At 42.1% G+C, this 18,559-nt stretch overlaps 1 protein-coding gene across 2 annotated transcripts; it reads right to left on the reverse strand.

Annotated features, from left to right (window-relative positions):
• Positions 1–979: 979 nt before the first annotated feature.
• Positions 980–15,734, reverse strand: serpinf2a (serpin peptidase inhibitor, clade F (alpha-2 antiplasmin, pigment epithelium derived factor), member 2a). 2 transcript variants are annotated; one of them, XM_056262159.1, is made up of 8 exons: positions 15,707–15,734; positions 14,062–14,133; positions 13,732–13,924; positions 13,235–13,378; positions 12,887–13,075; positions 2,240–2,382; positions 1,919–2,117; positions 980–1,748 (listed from the first exon to the last, which is right to left on the reverse strand). In XM_056262159.1, the coding sequence occupies exons 1-8, from the start codon at positions 15,707–15,709 to the stop codon at positions 1,303–1,305; spliced, it is 1,389 nt and encodes a 462-aa protein (XP_056118134.1). In that variant the 5' UTR covers positions 15,710–15,734; the 3' UTR covers positions 980–1,302. The 2 variants fall into 2 exon arrangements, with proteins under 2 accessions (XP_056118134.1, XP_056118135.1); XM_056262160.1 differs by lacking the exon at positions 15,707–15,734 and adding an exon at positions 15,169–15,276.
• Positions 15,735–18,559: the final 2,825 nt, after the last annotated feature.

Here is an 18,559-nt window from a genome sequence, read left to right on the forward strand (position 1 = left end):
AACTCCCTGAGGAATGCTTCCAGCACCTTGTTGAATCTATGCCACGAAGAATTGAGGCAGTTCTGAAGGCAAAAGGGGGTCCAACCCGTTACTAGCATGGGGTACCTAATAAAGTGGCCGGTGAGTGTACATCCTGATTTGTACATTTCTTGTTATGCTGCGCTTGTCCGTAATGTTTACTGTTATTACATATTATTAGCCTAAACAATAAATCAGGTAATCTGGCTTTCATAACTCAGTGCCTAGCCTCTTTAAGACATCACCTCACTGCAAGAGAACATCCCAATCGAGTGAAGGGATTTGTGGAAACTGAAATTGAAGCACACGTCTTAACTAATTCAGACTAAAACTCATCTATTTAGCCTCACATACTGACTTTATTTGTAGTTCATACTGTTTTAATACCCTGTATTTTCTTTCTCATTTTTAGGAAAAGCACTTAATTACCATTGTTTATTTCTATACCAAATGTCATACACTTGCAATGAAGCTAAAAATTTAAACAACTACATCATTATGTTGATATCCTATATTTTTACAATAAAACATACGACAAACATGTCTTCTAATATCCTCAGTTGTTGCGTATACCGAGCTGCATCGAACACATTTGAAAATTACTTTCCTTGAACCCATTGTGCGAGTTCACTTTAATACCGCGTGCTTTATACATGTTGCTGCTGATTGGACTGCAGTTCTGACACTGTGACACACCCACCAAAAAGAGAAAACGTATCTCAAACCCCGTTGCACACCGGTGCACGCCATTTCCAGGAAACATGACGTTCAACCCGGAAACCGTAGCAAAACGTTGCGCACCGTTTTGAACTTGAACATGACCCTGGTTTACATTTACACAGGTCCCTAGAATACTTGATTCTGATTGGTCAATTGTGGCACTAGTGGAAAAATATTTCAAAATAATGGCCGTTTGCCAGCGTCAACACACTATAAAATAATTTCAGCTCAAATCAATTTTTCATGTCCATATATTTATTTTATTTGGCAAATAGCCATGCAATACCTGAGAAAATGTAGTCAATCAATCATTATTTCAAAATGAACCCATGTTGGGCTCCTGTTCACCCTGTCTGAGGTTGTTTTGCAGTAGTGACCGAATGACTATACATTATCCCTTACATAAACCTTAGTCAGGGTAGATGCCATTGAACAGCCACATGTTTCATTCAAACTCAAAATGGCATCCATCAATCATAGGGCAGGCCATGAACAGCAACACCCTGCATTTCACATTACAGTTGTCAAAATATGTTCTGTAATATGGACAGATCCATCCTCTCATTAGTTCCCATCCTCCATCTCCTGATGTCCAAGGAACTGCTGAGGAACTGTGTCCTTCCACATATTTAACATGTAACTTAGCATATTTTCCCTATGTGGACCATCATTTAGAGTCCCATCGCTCAGGGGGACTTTGCTTGGCTTCATGCTGCTTTCAGTTTCAGTTTTTGGGTCATCACTTTGTTCCGTTGTTGCTCCAGGGTTAGGGTTGGTAACAATACCCAGGAAGAGAGGCGTGTAAGAGGCATCATCCACCAATGCGAAGATGAACGGCATGTTGACTGCAAAAGTAGGAACGGTACGTACTAGAGTAACAGCGGTCGCAGCTGAAGCTTCAGCCCCCTCCTCGCTCAGTTCCATGCTTGAGGCATGTTGTACACCCGAAACCACTAATGCACCTGGTGAGATTCTGGATAAATCAGGCCCAGTAAACAGCAAACCCAGACCTAAATGAAATAGATGAGTGTGGGTGACAGTTCTGTTTGACTGAATTATTAACCCTCACTTCACAACAACATTGATCGACTTCATGTGGACCAAAGGACATCGCCTTATAAGGGCAGATTTTACCAAATGTCAATCGAGAACATGTAGGTTTAGCTCGTTTTTATCTTACCCATGCTTGTGAGTGCTTGTTGCAGATCCTGCTTGAACTCAAGTTTGAATTTGGGTAGTTTCACATGCATGGACTTCTCACTTTGAAACTGTTTATACAGGTCCGATATGTTGAGCTTGGCAGCCGCGTTTGACAGATTTCCAGGCATTGGCATTACCACCAGAAGACTCATATTTCCTTGAAAAGGAAACCTTGCAACCTAAAGGCAGTATGAATATAAAACCAAATCAAAAGTCTCTATCTACAGGCTTTTGGCTAAATTTAAAACAAAATACTTATCCATTCGAATTACGATACAAAATTACAAAACAGCTAGATTACCTGTGTGCCGTCTTCTCTATCTACAAACATGCTGAGTGGATATTTGGATCCCATCATCATGTCCACTTTTACCGAGGTTTTTTTGTCAATGTAAAAGATATCCTTCACAGTGAACTTGGAATCAAAACGGGATTGCCACTCTCCTAAGAGAAAAGACATGCTTATTTAGCTTATTTTGAACATGAAGCTGAAATCCTCCTCCAACATTTCCACTTACTTCTTTTTAATTTATGGGGTCAATGAATAATAATAGTATCTTAAAATAAAATAAAAATATTTTAAACATCTGCCAAGTTCTCAGACATTGTTTCATATGGCTTTTAAAAACTTATAAAAAGTCAAACTTTAATGACTGTAAAATGTCATGTGGTGTAACCATCAAGGTAAAAAGTAATAATGTCTCAGGGTTACGTATGTTACCCTGTTCCTGAGATGGGAACAAGACACTGTATCATTGCGTTGGCACTGTGGGAATGGCTTCAGCATGAGCCGGGGTCTGAACCATGTTTGAAATCACTCAAATCCTATTGGCCGATGGAGGTCAGGTGACAAAGTATAGTGCAAGACCATAAAAGTGTATCTACGTCATGGAATCCCCAGATTCTAATTGTCTGAATAAGCCACGCAGGAGTATTTGAAAAATGGCAACATGATGCAGTGTCTCGTTCCCATCTCATGGAATCGGGTTACATACATAAACCTTAGACATTCCCTTTCAAAGGGAACTTCGATGCTGTATCATTACATTTACGATTTGGGAACATTAATACCAATGCCGTCATAGTAAGAGGATGCCTGCACCCCAGGTTGTGAAAAGTATACAAAAGCACAAAACTGTTGTTACAGAAAGAATCAGCCCTAAAAGACTTGAGATCCTGGGGTCGCATTCACATCCACACGAGTAGAATGGGGTCTGATTCCTAGAGGCGATAGAATCCACATCTGAAACCACTCCCCAAAGCAGACAAACCATTGATGATGCAACTGGCCTGACTGGTGGACATAAGTAATAAGGGAACGGAATGGACACAATCCATTCAATCTCTCCTGCACTGATGAGTCAAATGGTGGAGGAGAGAAGGCTTGAAGAACAATAGGATGAAATAGTGATGAAAGCAATTTTGGAATGTAGTCCAGCCCATGGGCAGAATCAAGACAGGAGGAGGCAACTGACAGGTTCTGCAAATCTCCTACCCTCTAAAGAGAAGTTAAAGCTACTAGCCGAGCCACCTTAAAGGGTTAGATCACCCCAAAATGAAAATTCTGTCAGTAATTACTCACCCTCATGTTATTCCAACCCCGCAAGACTTTCGTTCATCTTCGGAACACAAATTAAAGGGACACTTCACCCATTTGCATTAAGCTTTGTATTGTTAGAAACCCGGTCATATATTATAATGGTCGTGGATTTTTCCTTTATTTTTCCCTGAGATGGGAGAAATAAGGATTTAAGTGTTTTACTTCCTGCTTATTGTGACGTAAAAATCGTCATTTTGCGTCACAATAAGCAGGAAGTCACATTTCATTGAAAAGTGTAGAGACTACAAACACAAGCGCATCATTTATTCAGGGTGTGGGACCCACTCACGCTACAGACCTATTACAGATCAGTGGGTGGGACTTCACTTGCAGATACAGAAAGCAATATCAGCCATCTTGTTTGGAAGCTAAGCTAAAAAGCACTGTGGAGATAGGAAGCTACGACAATGACGGAAGAAACTAAACATGATATGGAAGAAGAGGATTTGGAAATTCTGCTACTCGAATCCGGTGTTCGTGGCTATCTTTACGAGCCGCAATATAGTGAAGAGCAGCTGAGGCTGATGGAGGAACAGGAGGCGGCTGTCATGATTCTGCCCTCTTGTCATTTCTTTTCTCTAGTCTTGAGGCAGGATCATGACAGACCCATGTTTTGTGTGCAAGCACATGGTCTTGTGTTTTGTGCCATGTGCTTGTGTTGTCTCGTTATGTTACCCCGCCCCCTTGTTATCCTCGTCTCGTCATTATTGTCTAGTCAGTTTCACCTGTCCTTGTCTAGTCAGCTTCACCTGTCTTTGTCATTAGTGTCTCCCTATTTAATCCCCTTGTGTTTGCTGTCCTGGGTCGGTACATTGTCAAACATTGTGAGTTATTCTCTGTGAGTATTTTGTCTGAAACCTGTTTATTGAGAATTGTGAGTTTGTTTCCTGTCAAGTCAGAGTCTTCGTTTGTCATCGTGTCTTAGTCTACCTCCAGTCCTGTTTTGCCCCATCGTGGGTTTTGTTTTCTGTTTTGTCATCATTAAACCCCTTTTGAGTTATTTGCTGTCTGCGCATGGGTTCGTTCCTCCATCCACATGACAGAATGTACCGACCATAACTAGCTAACAGAAGAACGGGCCAAGAGTATGTTAGGACGTTCGTTTGAGGGAACCCGTCTGGCCATATTTCGTGGGACCCGTGGAGGCCGCAGTAGGGGCGGTGGTCGTTATGAGTCATCGTCTTCACCTTCTGCTCGACTGCCGGTTATCCCTGAGGGTCTCCGGATAGGGGTCGCGATGTTTGGAAGCCCGGTGGACTCTTCCATGACTCCAAGAGCTCCGTCCACCCCTTTTGATCTTCATGGTAAACGAGGAAGACGGCTGTCGTGGGAGTCGGCGTCAGAGTCCTCCTCCGCAGAGCCTGCTGTAGCTGCGGTGGTTTCCGCTGAGCTTCCCCAACCCGTCTCAGCTTCTCGACCTAGGAGAAAGAGGAGGAAGAGGGGAGCCTCCCGTTCTTCGCCCGCTGCAGTCACAGAGCCCGCTGCAGTCACAGAGCCCGCTGCAGTCACAGAGCCCGCTGCAGTCACAGAGCCCGCTGCAGTCACAGAGCCCGCTGCAGACACAGAGCCCGCTGCAGACACAGAGCCCGCTGCAGACACAGAGCCCGCTGCAGACACAGAGCCCGCTGCAGACACAGAGCCCGCTGCAGACACAGAGCCCGCTGCAGACACAGAGCCCGCTGCAGACACAGAGCCCGCTGCAGACACAGAGCCCGCTGCAGACACAGAGCCCGCTGCAGACACAGAGCCCGCTGCAGACACAGAGCCCGCTGCAGACACAGAGCCCGCTGCAGACACAGAGCCCGCTGCAGACACAGAGCCCGCTGCAGACACAGAGCCCGCTGCAGACACAGAGCCCGCTGCAGACACAGAGCCCGCTGCAGACACAGAGCCCGCTGCAGACACAGAGCCCGCTGCAGACACAGAGCCCGCTGCAGACACAGAGCCCGCTGCAGACACAGAGCCCGCTGCAGACACAGAGCCCGCTGCAGACACAGAGCCCGCTGCAGACACAGAGCCCGCTGCAGACACAGAGCCCGCTGCAGACACAGAGCCCGCTGCAGACACAGAGCCCGCTGCAGACACAGAGCCCGCTGCAGACACAGAGCCCGCTGCAGACACAGAGCCCGCCGCTGTGAAGGCGGTCCCAGCACCTGCTGCTGAGAGAACGTTTCCTGAGCTATCTTCTGAGAGAGCTGTTTCCGAGCTCGCTGCTCCAGCTCCTGAGAGTACTGCACAGGAGAGCGCTTCTGAGTTTTTTATGAGCACTACATCTGAGTCGATTACTTCTCACCCTGTCTCCTGTCCTGTGCTGTCTCCTTCCTTGTCCCAGTCAAGTTCCCCCAGCGTTTCTCCACGTGTCACCCTGTCTCAGTCTGGTTCCCCTATGGCTTCTCCTCGAGTGCCTCCACCCAAGTCCGCCCGGAATCCTCCTCCCAAGCCCTCATCCCGTAAACCCAAGACCCCCAGCCCTCCCACCCTCCCTGGTCTACCACCTATGAACTTTCTTGTTCCCCCGCCCCCCCTCCCTTGTTTGTTATTTTTATTGATGCATCCCAACCCCATTATTGTGTATTCTTGTATGCCGTTGCTTTTATTTGTCATGTTTTGTTGGTTTGTGTCTGTTTCCCAGTCTGTCATGTCTCGTGTTTGATGTCCTCTTTTGGAGCGTCTGGTAGCCGCTCCTTAAGGTGGGGGTTCTGTCATGATTCTGCCCTCTTGTCATTTCTTTTCTCTAGTCTTGAGGCAGGATCATGACAGACCCATGTTTTGTGTGCAAGCACATGGTCTTGTGTTTTGTGCCATGTGCTTGTGTTGTCTCGTTATGTTACCCCGCCCCCTTGTTATCCTCGTCTCGTCATTATTGTCTAGTCAGTTTCACCTGTCCTTGTCTAGTCAGCTTCACCTGTCTTTGTCATTAGTGTCTCCCTATTTAATCCCCTTGTGTTTGCTGTCCTGGGTCGGTACATTGTCAAACATTGTGAGTTATTCTCTGTGAGTATTTTGTCTGAAACCTGTTTATTGAGAATTGTGAGTTTGTTTCCTGTCAAGTCAGAGTCTTCGTTTGTCATCGTGTCTTAGTCTACCTCCAGTCCTGTTTTGCCCCATCGTGGGTTTTGTTTTCTGTTTTGTCATCATTAAACCCCTTTTGAGTTATTTGCTGTCTGCGCATGGGTTCGTTCCTCCATCCACATGACAGCGGCTGCCTGTCGCGGACGAGGAGCCCGGACTGGCTCGAGCTGGGAGGACTGCTGGTGCCTGTGCTCTCGCTGTGCGCTACAGACACAGATAAAGTCCGTCTGCTGCAGAGAATTTCAACGATGGCAATTTCTCCTGGACGAAATCTCTGAATCAGACGAGCACACGGATGTTTGTGTTGTGATGTGAACCATCCTAGTTTCGCACCGCATATGTTCTGACTGAACATCCAGGTATTATGCAATAATTCACCATATATATATAGAAAGAAATACAAACGAGGAGTAATTCACTAATTAGTTTGCCAATGTAACGGGGTTCGTTGTTGTGGGAAGAATGAGGCGGGAACCGGCAAACATTTAAACATTTTAATAGTAAAATAAACAAATACAAAACAAAAGTATAAGCCAGCAGCCCCTCACTGTTGGCCACACACAACAGAAACAAATCACAACATAAAATCAGGCCTGTTCCTCTCTCGATCTGCCCTGTCGTCGCTCCTCCTTATCACTCACGCCACCGGCCTCGCGCCGTCCTCTCACGTCCCTCGCCCTCGTCCTGCTCGCCACAGCCAACTGACTATAAATTTTGTGTGAAATGAATTTCTAACTCTGGTGGCAGCTAACGTTAGCCATGTAGACGGAAGAGTGATTTGTGATGTTTGCGCTGCTGTTCTGGATTAGTGGGAGTGGCTTGCGGAGCTGGGCAATGTGGTGCATTGTGGGAGTTGTTGTCTTACATACAAATGCGCCCCAAAAGTTATTTTCTGTCTTTTCTCGGTCAAGAGGGCACCAAATTCAAAATTTCTTTTACATTTCGACTACATATATGACCCACTTTCAATAAAGATTAATGTTGAAATGGGTGAAGTGCTCCTTTAAGATATTTTTGATTAAATCTGAGAGCTGGATCACTCCTCAATCGGCTTCTTAAGGGATCGAAACTGGCCGGCCCAAAAGTTATGAAAGACATCGTTAAAATAGTCCACGTGACTACACTGCCGTGCAAAGGCAAAAGACCTTAACTTCGTTTTTGGTCGAAAATGAGTTATTGATATTTTTGGCACATTCAAGACCTCCTTTATCATGTGGATAAGTATCTTGAGTCAATTCCGTCGTTTTTTCGAGAAAATAATGTTTTGTCTTAGCCGTAACTTCCAAAAGCCCATGAGAAACCAAGGCAGAACACCGTAACACCAGTTACGGCTCAGTTATGGCTTAGTTTTGGAATGCTCATATTGAGTTACGGCACTCTGCCTTTGTTTAGCCGCGCGTCAATATGAAGTTACGGTGCTAGCGTTCTATCAAATAATGCTACCTATCAGATTATACGGTGTTCTGCCTTTGTTTTACTCTCCATTAAAATTGAAATTACGATGAGCCTGTGTACTTTGTACAGCTACCATCCGTCCCTGTAACTTCTGATGTCCTAAGAGCTTTGTCCTGCACTAATGCGGTCAGAACATTTAGTAGCCTATGCTCTTAACCCGCTCCATCGACAAACGTGCGATATCGATCGCCAAGGATATATGCAGAGTTGACAGAAAAATGTTACACATGCCGAAGCAGGTCAATACAACAAAGAACTAAAGCCCCGCCTCACCCAGTTCGGGTACCGGACCTAGTTGAAACAATCATGCATCTAGCTGGCAGAGTGCCAAAACTTCGCCGGCGCCTTCAGCTCCGCCTTGAACTCGGTCGAGCCGACGCGAGACTAATATATCACAGAGTGATAATAATGAAGCAACAAGGGTATATTGGCGCATACAACATAATGAAGCAAGAAGTGCTGGTGCATACAACATCAGAACATCTGTTAAAAGCATGCATACATAACACAGCGTCCGGAATCAATCCGCGGGACAAGCGAAGTGCACGCACAATAATAGGGCAGACAGCTGAAACCAACGCATACTGAAGAGACGCAGAACACAGAAGGTTGTGCTATAAATGCATTAGTGGTCCAAGTAGTCCAGAACGCGCTCCCTACTGAGTCCTAAGGGGTAAAGCACTGCATAGGCTACTTTTCGTGAACGGAGCGTGACACCTTCGAACACGAATCTCGGTAAACGCCTGTGAAAGTATGCGTCTTTCAGATCCACCGCTATAAACCAGTGTCCGGGTCGAATGTGCGCGAGGATCTGTTTTATCGTGATCATTACATTACATTATAACGCGTGTTTAGCAATTCTTATGCCACTCGGTACCACTTGAAGATACTCTTTAGTCTTTACCGCTATGGAGGTATTTTGTGATGTCTAATGTATTAATAGGGCCACCAGAATGCAACCAAAGCACAATAACTTGAAGGCTAGGTAATTGTAAATCATACAAAATAAATGCCATGATCACTAGATTTTATACAGGTGTTACTATAATGATTTTGTTAATGGTGATCAGCAACCAAATATTGATAATGTGGAAGTTACTGCCTTTTGCCTTGGCATGACTTCTCACTTTTTGCTGACAATACAAAGGCAGAGTACAGTAACTTTAAAATAGTGGTCAAAAGTCAAGTTTGAGCTCAAAATTTTGTTATGTAGATAATTTGCATTTCTTAAACATCTAATTGCCAGTTTTTCAGTGTCCTACCTATAATTAATTTGGCGGGACAACTAAAAATCTTTAAAGTCATTTTTCTCAGTTCCACACTCTAGCGAGTTAAGGTCTTTTGCCTTAGTAGGGCAGTACAGTGGCTCAACCTTAAGTTTATCAAGTGACGAGAATACTTTATGTGAGCAAAAAACCAACAAAAATAATGGCTTTATTCAACTATTCATTTCCTTCTCTGTGGGCCATAAGATTTCACGTAGTGAAACTACGCAAAGCTTCTAGGTTGCACGTCACAAGTAGGCTCACTATTGGCCGACGCTGGTCATGTGTGTGATGCGTGTGACGTACAACCTAGAAGCTTTGCGTAGTTTCACTACGTGAAATATCATGGCTCACAGAGGAGGAAATGAATAGTTGAATAAAGTCATTATTTTTGTTTGTTTTTTGCGCACAAAAAGTATTCTCGTCGCTTGATAAACTTAAGATTGAGCCACTGTAATCACGTGGACTATTTTAACGATGTCTTTCATAACTTTTGGGCCGGCCAGTTTCGATCCCTTAAGAAGCCTATGGAGGAGTGATCCAGCTCTCAGATTTAATCAAAAATATCTTAATTTGTGTTCCGAAGATGAACGAAAGTCTTACGGGTTTGGAACAACATGAGGGTGAGTAATTACTGACATAATTTTCATTTTGGGGTGAACTAACCCTTTAAGAGTCAGAAGCTTCTCTGAGGCTGACTCCAAAGGGAGTATCCGACAACCCTTCTAAAACAATAGAGAGATCCGATCTCGCTGGCACCGCACAGGAACCAGGACATGCTTCCTCCCCGAAGCTCCATCAATGTAAATGTCCCAAGTCAAAATAGTGGCCACATACACCTTTAGGGTAGCAGGGGTCAGTCCTGCTAAGAAATGCTCTTGAAGAAACTCCAGTACTGAACCAATTGGGCAGTCAACTGGGTTGATGACACTGTTCACACCACGATGAAAAGATATGCCATTTATGAGCATAAAGTCACCTAGTAGAGGGAGACCTAGCATTAAGAATGATATCAACAACTTCAGTTAAGAGAACATAATCTATGAGCTGGAATCCCCCAGGGTCCAGACTTTACATGTAGAACAGAACACGTAGATAATTGCTCAGAATGTTAGCCTGGGCAAAACAATACTTCGCACTAAGTGATAGCGAGAGCGTGATTATGTGTGTGGGAATGAAGTGCAGGTGTGAGTGTAATCAGTGAAGAGCAGGTGTGTGTGATCAGTCCAGGAGAGATGCATTCTGGGAACTGTAGTTTGCATGGCAACAGTCAGTACTCTGGAGACGGAAACAGTCAGTGCTCTGGAGACGGATCCCTCCGTGGGTGTGGAGGGGGTGCCACAGTAAACTCCTGCGTAAAAGTTATCTTGAATATGTTATAATTTAAATATTGTTATTTCTATTTCATTTAGAACCACTACTGTTTAAATGTGGCTGCAAATTACAACCCATTAAAGAGATATACGTCTCTGACCGGATGTCTTGTGACTGCTCACTTTCCACCAGAATATAAGATAGTCTTCATTACAAATATAGCAACGACCTAATATATTGATATATTTAAATATCAATCCATCCAGCTTAATGTTACTACAATGTGCTACGTTGACAAGTAGTTTATGCTTGTTGGGTAACATTAACGGTATATTACATTACTACAAATTACAACATCGTTCAAAACGCAAAAACGATTACCTTAAAGTTAAGGTAAGTAACGTTATAAAGTAAACAAATAAACGTTACTACATGTTACTAAACGTAACCTGAACAAAACTCTTTCCAGTATTGGATGTAAAATCCTTGTAGGCGAACTTCACGATCCAGGGCGCATCATTTTCCAAATGTGAACATGTAGTAGGGAGCCCGCGAATCATGCATGAATGCAGGGTTAAGTGAGTGACGTCAGTGAGTGTGTTGTCAAGCAAGGAGAGCGAGTGTTAACAGTGTCCGACTGAGAAGCGTATGTCTGGCTGTGAGGGGAAAAAAGAGATCCCGGCCGGTCTTGGAGCCCGAAACAGGAAAAGTGTAACATCTTATATCAAATTTGTATAACCTATTTAGTCAGAAACTTCATCCAACGTCATTCATTTGATGAATGCTCAAGTCCGATTTTATATATCCTCGATTCCGAGTCCAAGTATGAGTCATCAGTCCGTGAGTCCAAGTCAAGTCACAAGTCCAGAGAGTAGAGTCTCGAGTCAGGACTCGAGTACTCCCTCACTGCCTGGAATATAGACTGCCCCAAGTGAGAGCAGTCTGTTCTTGGTCCAGAGCAGGTACTGCTGCACCAACCTGAACAGGGGCCAACAGGAACAACACATGGTAGTCCCTTAGAAATGGCCTATCGATCCCTAGCGATTCCATTGTTATGGCCCTCATCTTCCAGGCAATTGAATGCCATACGAGATGATGGCCCTGCAAGAGATCATGAGCTGGATGCAAAAGAGGCATCCACCGTGATAATCCTGCAACGGCAACCCTCCCAAGCGTGGCGCGTAACCCTTATGGCTCGCAGATGGTCACAAGAGTGAAACCCCTGCTCTTGAGCCCCCCTCGGGAAGAAAGTCAAACGGGAGCGGAGCTAAATCTGAAACTCAACATTGTGCCCATATGTACACAATGGGAAATGTCATTCACAGATCGCTCCTGAACTTTTTGCTTGTCACACACATTGTGAGCGTTATAGCAAAGGAATGATGGCACACGTTACATTTATTTTTTCATTTTATTAATAGATCATTATTTGGATCGGAAGAATTCGCAGAGCTTCCAGATCCAAAATGGGACACAGAGTTGGGAGACAGAGCAAGAGAAAGGGGAACACAACCATCTCAAGCTCAGCTTAACCAATTCAACCTGCAATCCTCATGATCAAAGCTGCCGCACTGCTTCGGTAAACATGGAACCCGAACCATGGGGCACAGATGTCTGACTCTCATTCGTGACGTACTTGCCCTTTTATGGTTTTGATGGTTCACTACGCTTTCTCACCTGACCTCTGTAAGCCAATAGGTTTGGAGTGATTTCACACTTGCTTCAGACACCGGTGCGCACTTAAGGCGTTCCCATAGCATCAATGCAATGACGCAGCATCTAAGTTCCCTCAAAAGGGAACACATTTTCCTTACACCTTAAATACATGTGAGTGTGCACATTTTAATCATCAAAAAATAATTTCAAAAGTATTATTTTATACAATGACATATTACTTCATACGTATCGTAAGTTTTGAGAAGTATTAATAATAACAATTAACAAATTTGATGAAACTACTATAAGGTTTCTTTTCAAGAATTTCATTCTTTTAAAGAGGCATTTTCAGGACAGTTTTATCACCCTGATATTTTACATTCTCCAAAAAATACTTTTAATTTTAACCCTGAAATTAAAAACATGCTCATCATAGAATTTGTGTATTCAAGTCACTGTATTTATTTTTTTATGTATTTCTAATAATAATAATTTTTTAAAAAATCTGGACAATAATGAGCATTATGTTATTGATCCTTCTGTTATATATTTTATCTAAGTTATGACAGCTTAAATGCAGACCAACCTTTAAAATGAATGGCGTTAATCAACATTAGAGCAACATTAGGTGGAAGACTGGATATAAAGTTGGTTATGTGACCTTTGGTGGCTCCCTCCACCCATCGATTGACTTCTTCAATGGAGGTCAAATGTGCAGGTTCGGATTTGTACAGGTTCATAGCTCTGTCCACAAAGTCCTGGTTCACCCTGAAACCTTCTCAAAGACAAAAGCAACTACAGAATCTACAAAAAGCACAAGTAACCCCAACAAAACTTACATATTACATCAGCACATGGTTTGTTCTGAACCTCAAGCTCAAAATAATCTTCCAGTAACGTCAGGTTTAGCTTGATCAAACCATCAGTTTTTCACCTGGTATGAGGTAGAGACGAGAAGCCATCTTGACAGCCTTGGCAGTTAGTTGTTCTTGGAGACAGCTTAAGTTTTCATGAAAATTCTGCAGCTCTTTTGCCTGAAGGATTTCCAACAACTTCTCTTCTGTCTTGTTCCTTGCACCTAATGATTTTAAATGAACACACACACACACACATAACTGCACAAGGCACTTTAATGATGTCTGGGTTAATTATGTTTTTTTGGTTTTTGATTTGTTTATTATGGTTAAGACTATTTAAATGTTTTATATAGGTTTATGTTTTATACGTTTTATATAGGGTCTATCTTAGAATTGTAATTGTTATTTATTCTGTATTTACGCTGCTGGACCTGGGAAACGAGTTTCGTTCCTTCATGTTTAACATGTTTGAATGACAATAAAGAGAACTGAACTGAGCATAAAACAACACAACATTTATAAAATCCCCCTTTGCATGGTTGGCAATGATTTGTTTGTGTTTGTATATGCTCACCTAAAGCAAGCTCAGCAAGTGCAAGAGAAATACTCAGAGGTGATATGATTATATTCGGTTGTTCAGACCCAGGCTGTAGTTTTTCTAAAAGTGCCAATCCTAGTTTAGCCACTGCACCACCAACTGCTCGTTGAGCCTCCAGGCTTAAGGCATCATTGCAATTCCCTTTGCCATCGTCTGTTTCATTAGAAGCCTGGATTGAAGAGAGGGCCAAAAAATATTGTAAAAAGACTGTGTGCTTTTTAAAAGAACTAGAGCGGAATTTTTGAAACAAACAATGTGGATGAGCAAGATTTAGCGAATAATTTAATATCTCAGAAAGTTTCTTACCATCAGTCCAAACCTACAGAAACAGAGCAATATAAGCACTAAAAGGCAGTGCTTCATGTTCTTATTTTTGGCCTGGAAGACACAGAACAGATCAGATCAAATATCTTCAGATGTTTTTACTCCACAATAATTAGTAACATGCTATTGCACAGTATGTCATTAGAACATCATTGTACAGTATGTGATTCCAGCTCTACACAAAGTATCCAGGGACAGCCAAATATGTACAAAGGTAAAGATCTCACCCCATACATTGTAATGTAACATTAAAATTTTACAAAAAGGATGTAAAAGAATTAAAAAAGATATACTAAAGGACAACTGTATACCATGAATGTTTATTGCGATATAGCAACATTATGCAATATATATTTAGTCATTTCTTGTAATTACAGATTTATAGTTATTTAGGTTTTCGTCATGCTCTGCGACATGAATAAATGTGGATGCAAATTACACATTTTGCTCCTTGTTACCATTGTTGAATTTGCATGCCAAGTGCTTTTTTTTTACAACCCTTTAAAATTTTCTCAGAGACAAAAACACACATGGCACATCACAAGAGTAAATAGAAAAAATGCCAAAGCAAGCAGTAAAAAAAAAAGAGTATTTTATTTTAACAAGTAACTTATGGAAATCCTGGTATTTACTGCAGTGTACAAAATGTTTAATAATATAATATTTTATACTATAAAATAATACTATATAATTTTTATATAAAATATGATGTTTTCTGTTTGCTTGCAAAATTCAAAAAAGTGTCAATGTTTATGTTTAATTCAGTGTCAGTAGTCTTAGACTATTTTCAAAAATATTTGAATGTCAACACATAAAAAGCATACGATTATACGTGCTACACATTAAAATATACAAATTTGAAACCTTTTGTTGACACTTTATGATGGAATTCATATAATGTATAAATTATTATATTTAAATTATGTGATTTGAGATAATTTTCAAAATTTGCTATGCAAAAACAGACTTCCACATTTATCATAGCTTGTTTCTTGCACGCCTGTGTTTCAGATTATTTATGAGATAAGCCACAGATGACGATGAACAATTTAGTCAATTGATAACTTATTAAAAAAAAGATAAACTTACTACAATTTTGACAGGAAAGTGGTGATAAATACAGGGAGAGTGAATGATGTAGATCCAGAACAGATGACAGGAGTAGAATGCTCGCAGACACTGTGCTGCTGGTTAATGTTTCATCATCCACTGACTTCTGTCACCATTTAGTTTTAAATGTAAATATTAATATATGTGATCCTGGGTCAAGGATCCCACCATATCACGACCAAAATAGAGATTATTCAGTTTGTGATAGAAATCCAAAACTGTTATATCACCAAAAAAACTAAAAACTAAAAAGGAAGAACAAACAATTATTTAGTTGTTTGTTAAATGAGGTTGTGTCCAAGGACATAAACAATATTAAAAATAATCCTATTTTCAATTATATCAAAAGAATGAACTAAGAAAAGGCATTGCACTAAAATACTTGTTAATTCCCTGACCATAAAAAATAACAAACAACAATTATTTAATGATCAAACTTATATAAATAGATTATCTCTAGCTAACTTTGATAATCTTTTGTGTAATTATATGTATCTAATACTTTAAAGTGACAAACCATTTATTGCAAAGTTTCCAGGATGTTATTAAACCCTTCAATCACAATTGTACTACTAGAATTTGTAATGTTTGCAAGTAGTTTCAAAACCCTCAAATGGACTTTATTTGTCCAGTGCACCCTGTACTGTTCCAGCTGTCCACCTACACAAAACCTTGAATTCTTACTCCCGCCCCATTAGACTCAATGCCCACCATACTAATCTAGAACAAGGCCTCAACCTGCAAAAAGTCATTAATGGTTATTAAAATATTCATAACTTTTGGTAGTTATATCAATGATCACAATTAACAAGATCTTGAAATTATCACAAACATATTTATGTACCATTTTAAATATATAATATTACAGTATACAAAATAAATGAGAGAATCTTAATGATCCGTCATTGATACTTAAATGAACAATGTTCATCAACAGGTCACTTCCAGAACCCACCATACAACAGTAGTGTAACTTATGTCCAATAGCACTAATGCCCAATAGCTGTGTGATTTTAGCTAGATGCTTTAGAATAGTAAAATGAGGACATTGGAAATGTTATGCACTACTTAGGAGTCTAGAGGGCGCCACAGCTAAACAAATAGATATCTGAAGACTGTGGGAACCATTGTCTATATATCTTCTGTATATAACCACTGCACATTTTGAATTTCTTCCTCATCTAACACACCTAAAACAACTCATCAGCTCATTAGTATAGACTACTTGTTTATTTTTTATTTTTTACAAATAACCACCAAGTTACATGTTGAATAATTTTTTTTCCAATTCATTTTTTGAAGTTAAAAGACTGAAGTAGTAAAACATACTCCAATAATCTTTCTTTTATTTATATCTTCGTAAAATATTTTTTTCACAGAGTACTTACATGCTTGTACACATTACATATTGTCGTCTCAGGATGGCAACTGACTGTCACATGAGCAAATGACAGCTGTCTCATAATGTACTCTAGTCACTAGTCAAAACGTCCAAACCATTGATACAGTGATACACTGGTCCTGGAAAATCTCAGGGAATTTTAACATTGTGATTTCCAGGTCATGAAAAATCATAAAAATAAAAAATTATGTATTTTTTCTAGTGAAATATGGAATAGTTTTGCTCAGCTTTGCTGATATTTTAGCTAATATTTTAGCAAAATATTTCAGCGGCATATTGCACTCTTTGTTTTGTTTTTCAAGTTGTCACAATCTGTGTGTTTAGTTTTGTTTTCATGGACTTTTAATTTGAATTTATCAGTTACCTGTTTCCTGTGTTTCCTTTGCTCCTTGTTTCCCGCCAGTCATCAGTTGTCATGGACACTTATTCAATCATTACACCTGTTCATTATATTGTCATTATCACTGTGTATTTAAGTTCCTCTTTGTGCTCCTTTCCAGCCCGTTCTCATCCTTTGGCGTCATACATGTGACGCTTTGGACATTTCGTTAAAATGTCATATGGCGTCACCTATATGACGCCAAAGGATGAGAACGGGCTGGAAAGGAGCACAAAGAGGAACTTAAATAGGATGTCCTTTCAGGTGTCTGGTATATTGTTTGTGTGTTGTGTTCTACACGCAGTCTCATTACTGTCTCTTCCCATTGGATTACCTGAGTTTACTTTGTTTTACTTTATTTAAATAAGGACTTATATTTGATTTTCTCTGCCTCTCCTCTTCATCTTTAGACTTACAACTTTACAGAATACTGCCTCCTTGCCCATTGCAATGTCATCGTGCTCATGGAGGGGTTTGGTATCAGACTGGACGATGAGATCTGGCTGGTGATGCAGGGGGAAATTCCTGCTGGACGCTGACCGAATTAACTTTACCCTCTGGGTCTACGGATATTTTTTTTACTGTAGGCGAGGTAGAAGAGGATCCCGCCAGCAGCGTCCAGCCCCACGTACCATCCATCACCACCCCAGAGACAGACAAAGAGACCATGCCCACAGCGGATAAGGAACAAGAGCCTACCTCAGACTGAGAGACCCAGACATTACCTGGGACGGACATCATGCCTGGGTCTAAGCCTGTAACGGAGTCAGTGCCAGCTGCAAAGTCCGACTCGTAAAGACATGCCTGAGGGTCCCGTCTTAAGTGTGTGAGCCGGCCATTTCATTCCTGCCTTTGGGAGTTTTAGTGGAGCTGGAAGAGGAAGAATGGCTAATAGACTGGAATATGGCGGTAGTTCTTCCCACCCTGCCCACCCAGCCCACCCACGAACCTTCTCTGTCACTGGTCCGCTCCTGCACTAACGTCTCTTTATCACCACTGGTTCTGTCCAGCACAGTGTTGTCTTTGTCGCCAACATCCCTGTCTATCCCTAAGTCTGTCTCACACCCAACCTTCCTCTCCTGTTCGCTCCACTGTAGCCAGCCATTCCCTCTGCCCCACCTTTGCTGGATTCCTTCAGCCATTCGGCTCCGCCATGCAACCCGGATCCATCTTGGGGTTCTCAGTCACCAGCTCCGACATGGCATGATGATTCCATGGCTTCACCGCGTCCCTCTGAGCCCTCAGCTCCACCTCGGATCGTCGACCAGTTGGCTCCGCTCTGGCTCCTCGCCACCTCGGCTCCACCTGGGTCTGTCATCCCTTCAGCTCCACCAGGCTCCTTCGTCCCACCGGCTACGCCCTGGTCAGTTGTTGCTCCACCATCGCCACACACTTCCGGGGGCGCTCCATCCCTCCACTTCTACGGCTCCATCTGGCTCCTCCATCTCTCAGGCTGCACCGCGGTCCTCACTCACACCGGCATCGCCTCAGTCCTACGGCCCACTAGCTTCACCTCGGCCTCTCATTGCTGGTACTCCGCCTTGTTCTCCAGGTCCAGTGAGGTCGCTGGGTCTCTCGGTCCATTGGAC

Source organism: Rhinichthys klamathensis, unplaced genomic scaffold, assembly GCF_029890125.1.
Source record: "Rhinichthys klamathensis goyatoka isolate OS25496 unplaced genomic scaffold, OSU_Roscu_1.1 h1tg000191l_1, whole genome shotgun sequence".
NCBI lineage: Eukaryota > Metazoa > Chordata > Actinopteri > Cypriniformes > Leuciscidae > Rhinichthys > Rhinichthys klamathensis.

Coding starts and splice junctions, on each gene's coding strand:
- serpinf2a (XM_056262159.1), bottom strand. Junction 13,379..13,731: donor ACTTGCTGAGCTTGCTTTAG/GTGAGCATATAC, acceptor TAAAATCATTAG/GTGCAAGGAACAAGACAGAA. Junction 13,076..13,234: donor TCGTCTCTACCTCATACCAG/GTGAAAAACTGA, acceptor GTCTTTGAGAAG/GTTTCAGGGTGAACCAGGAC.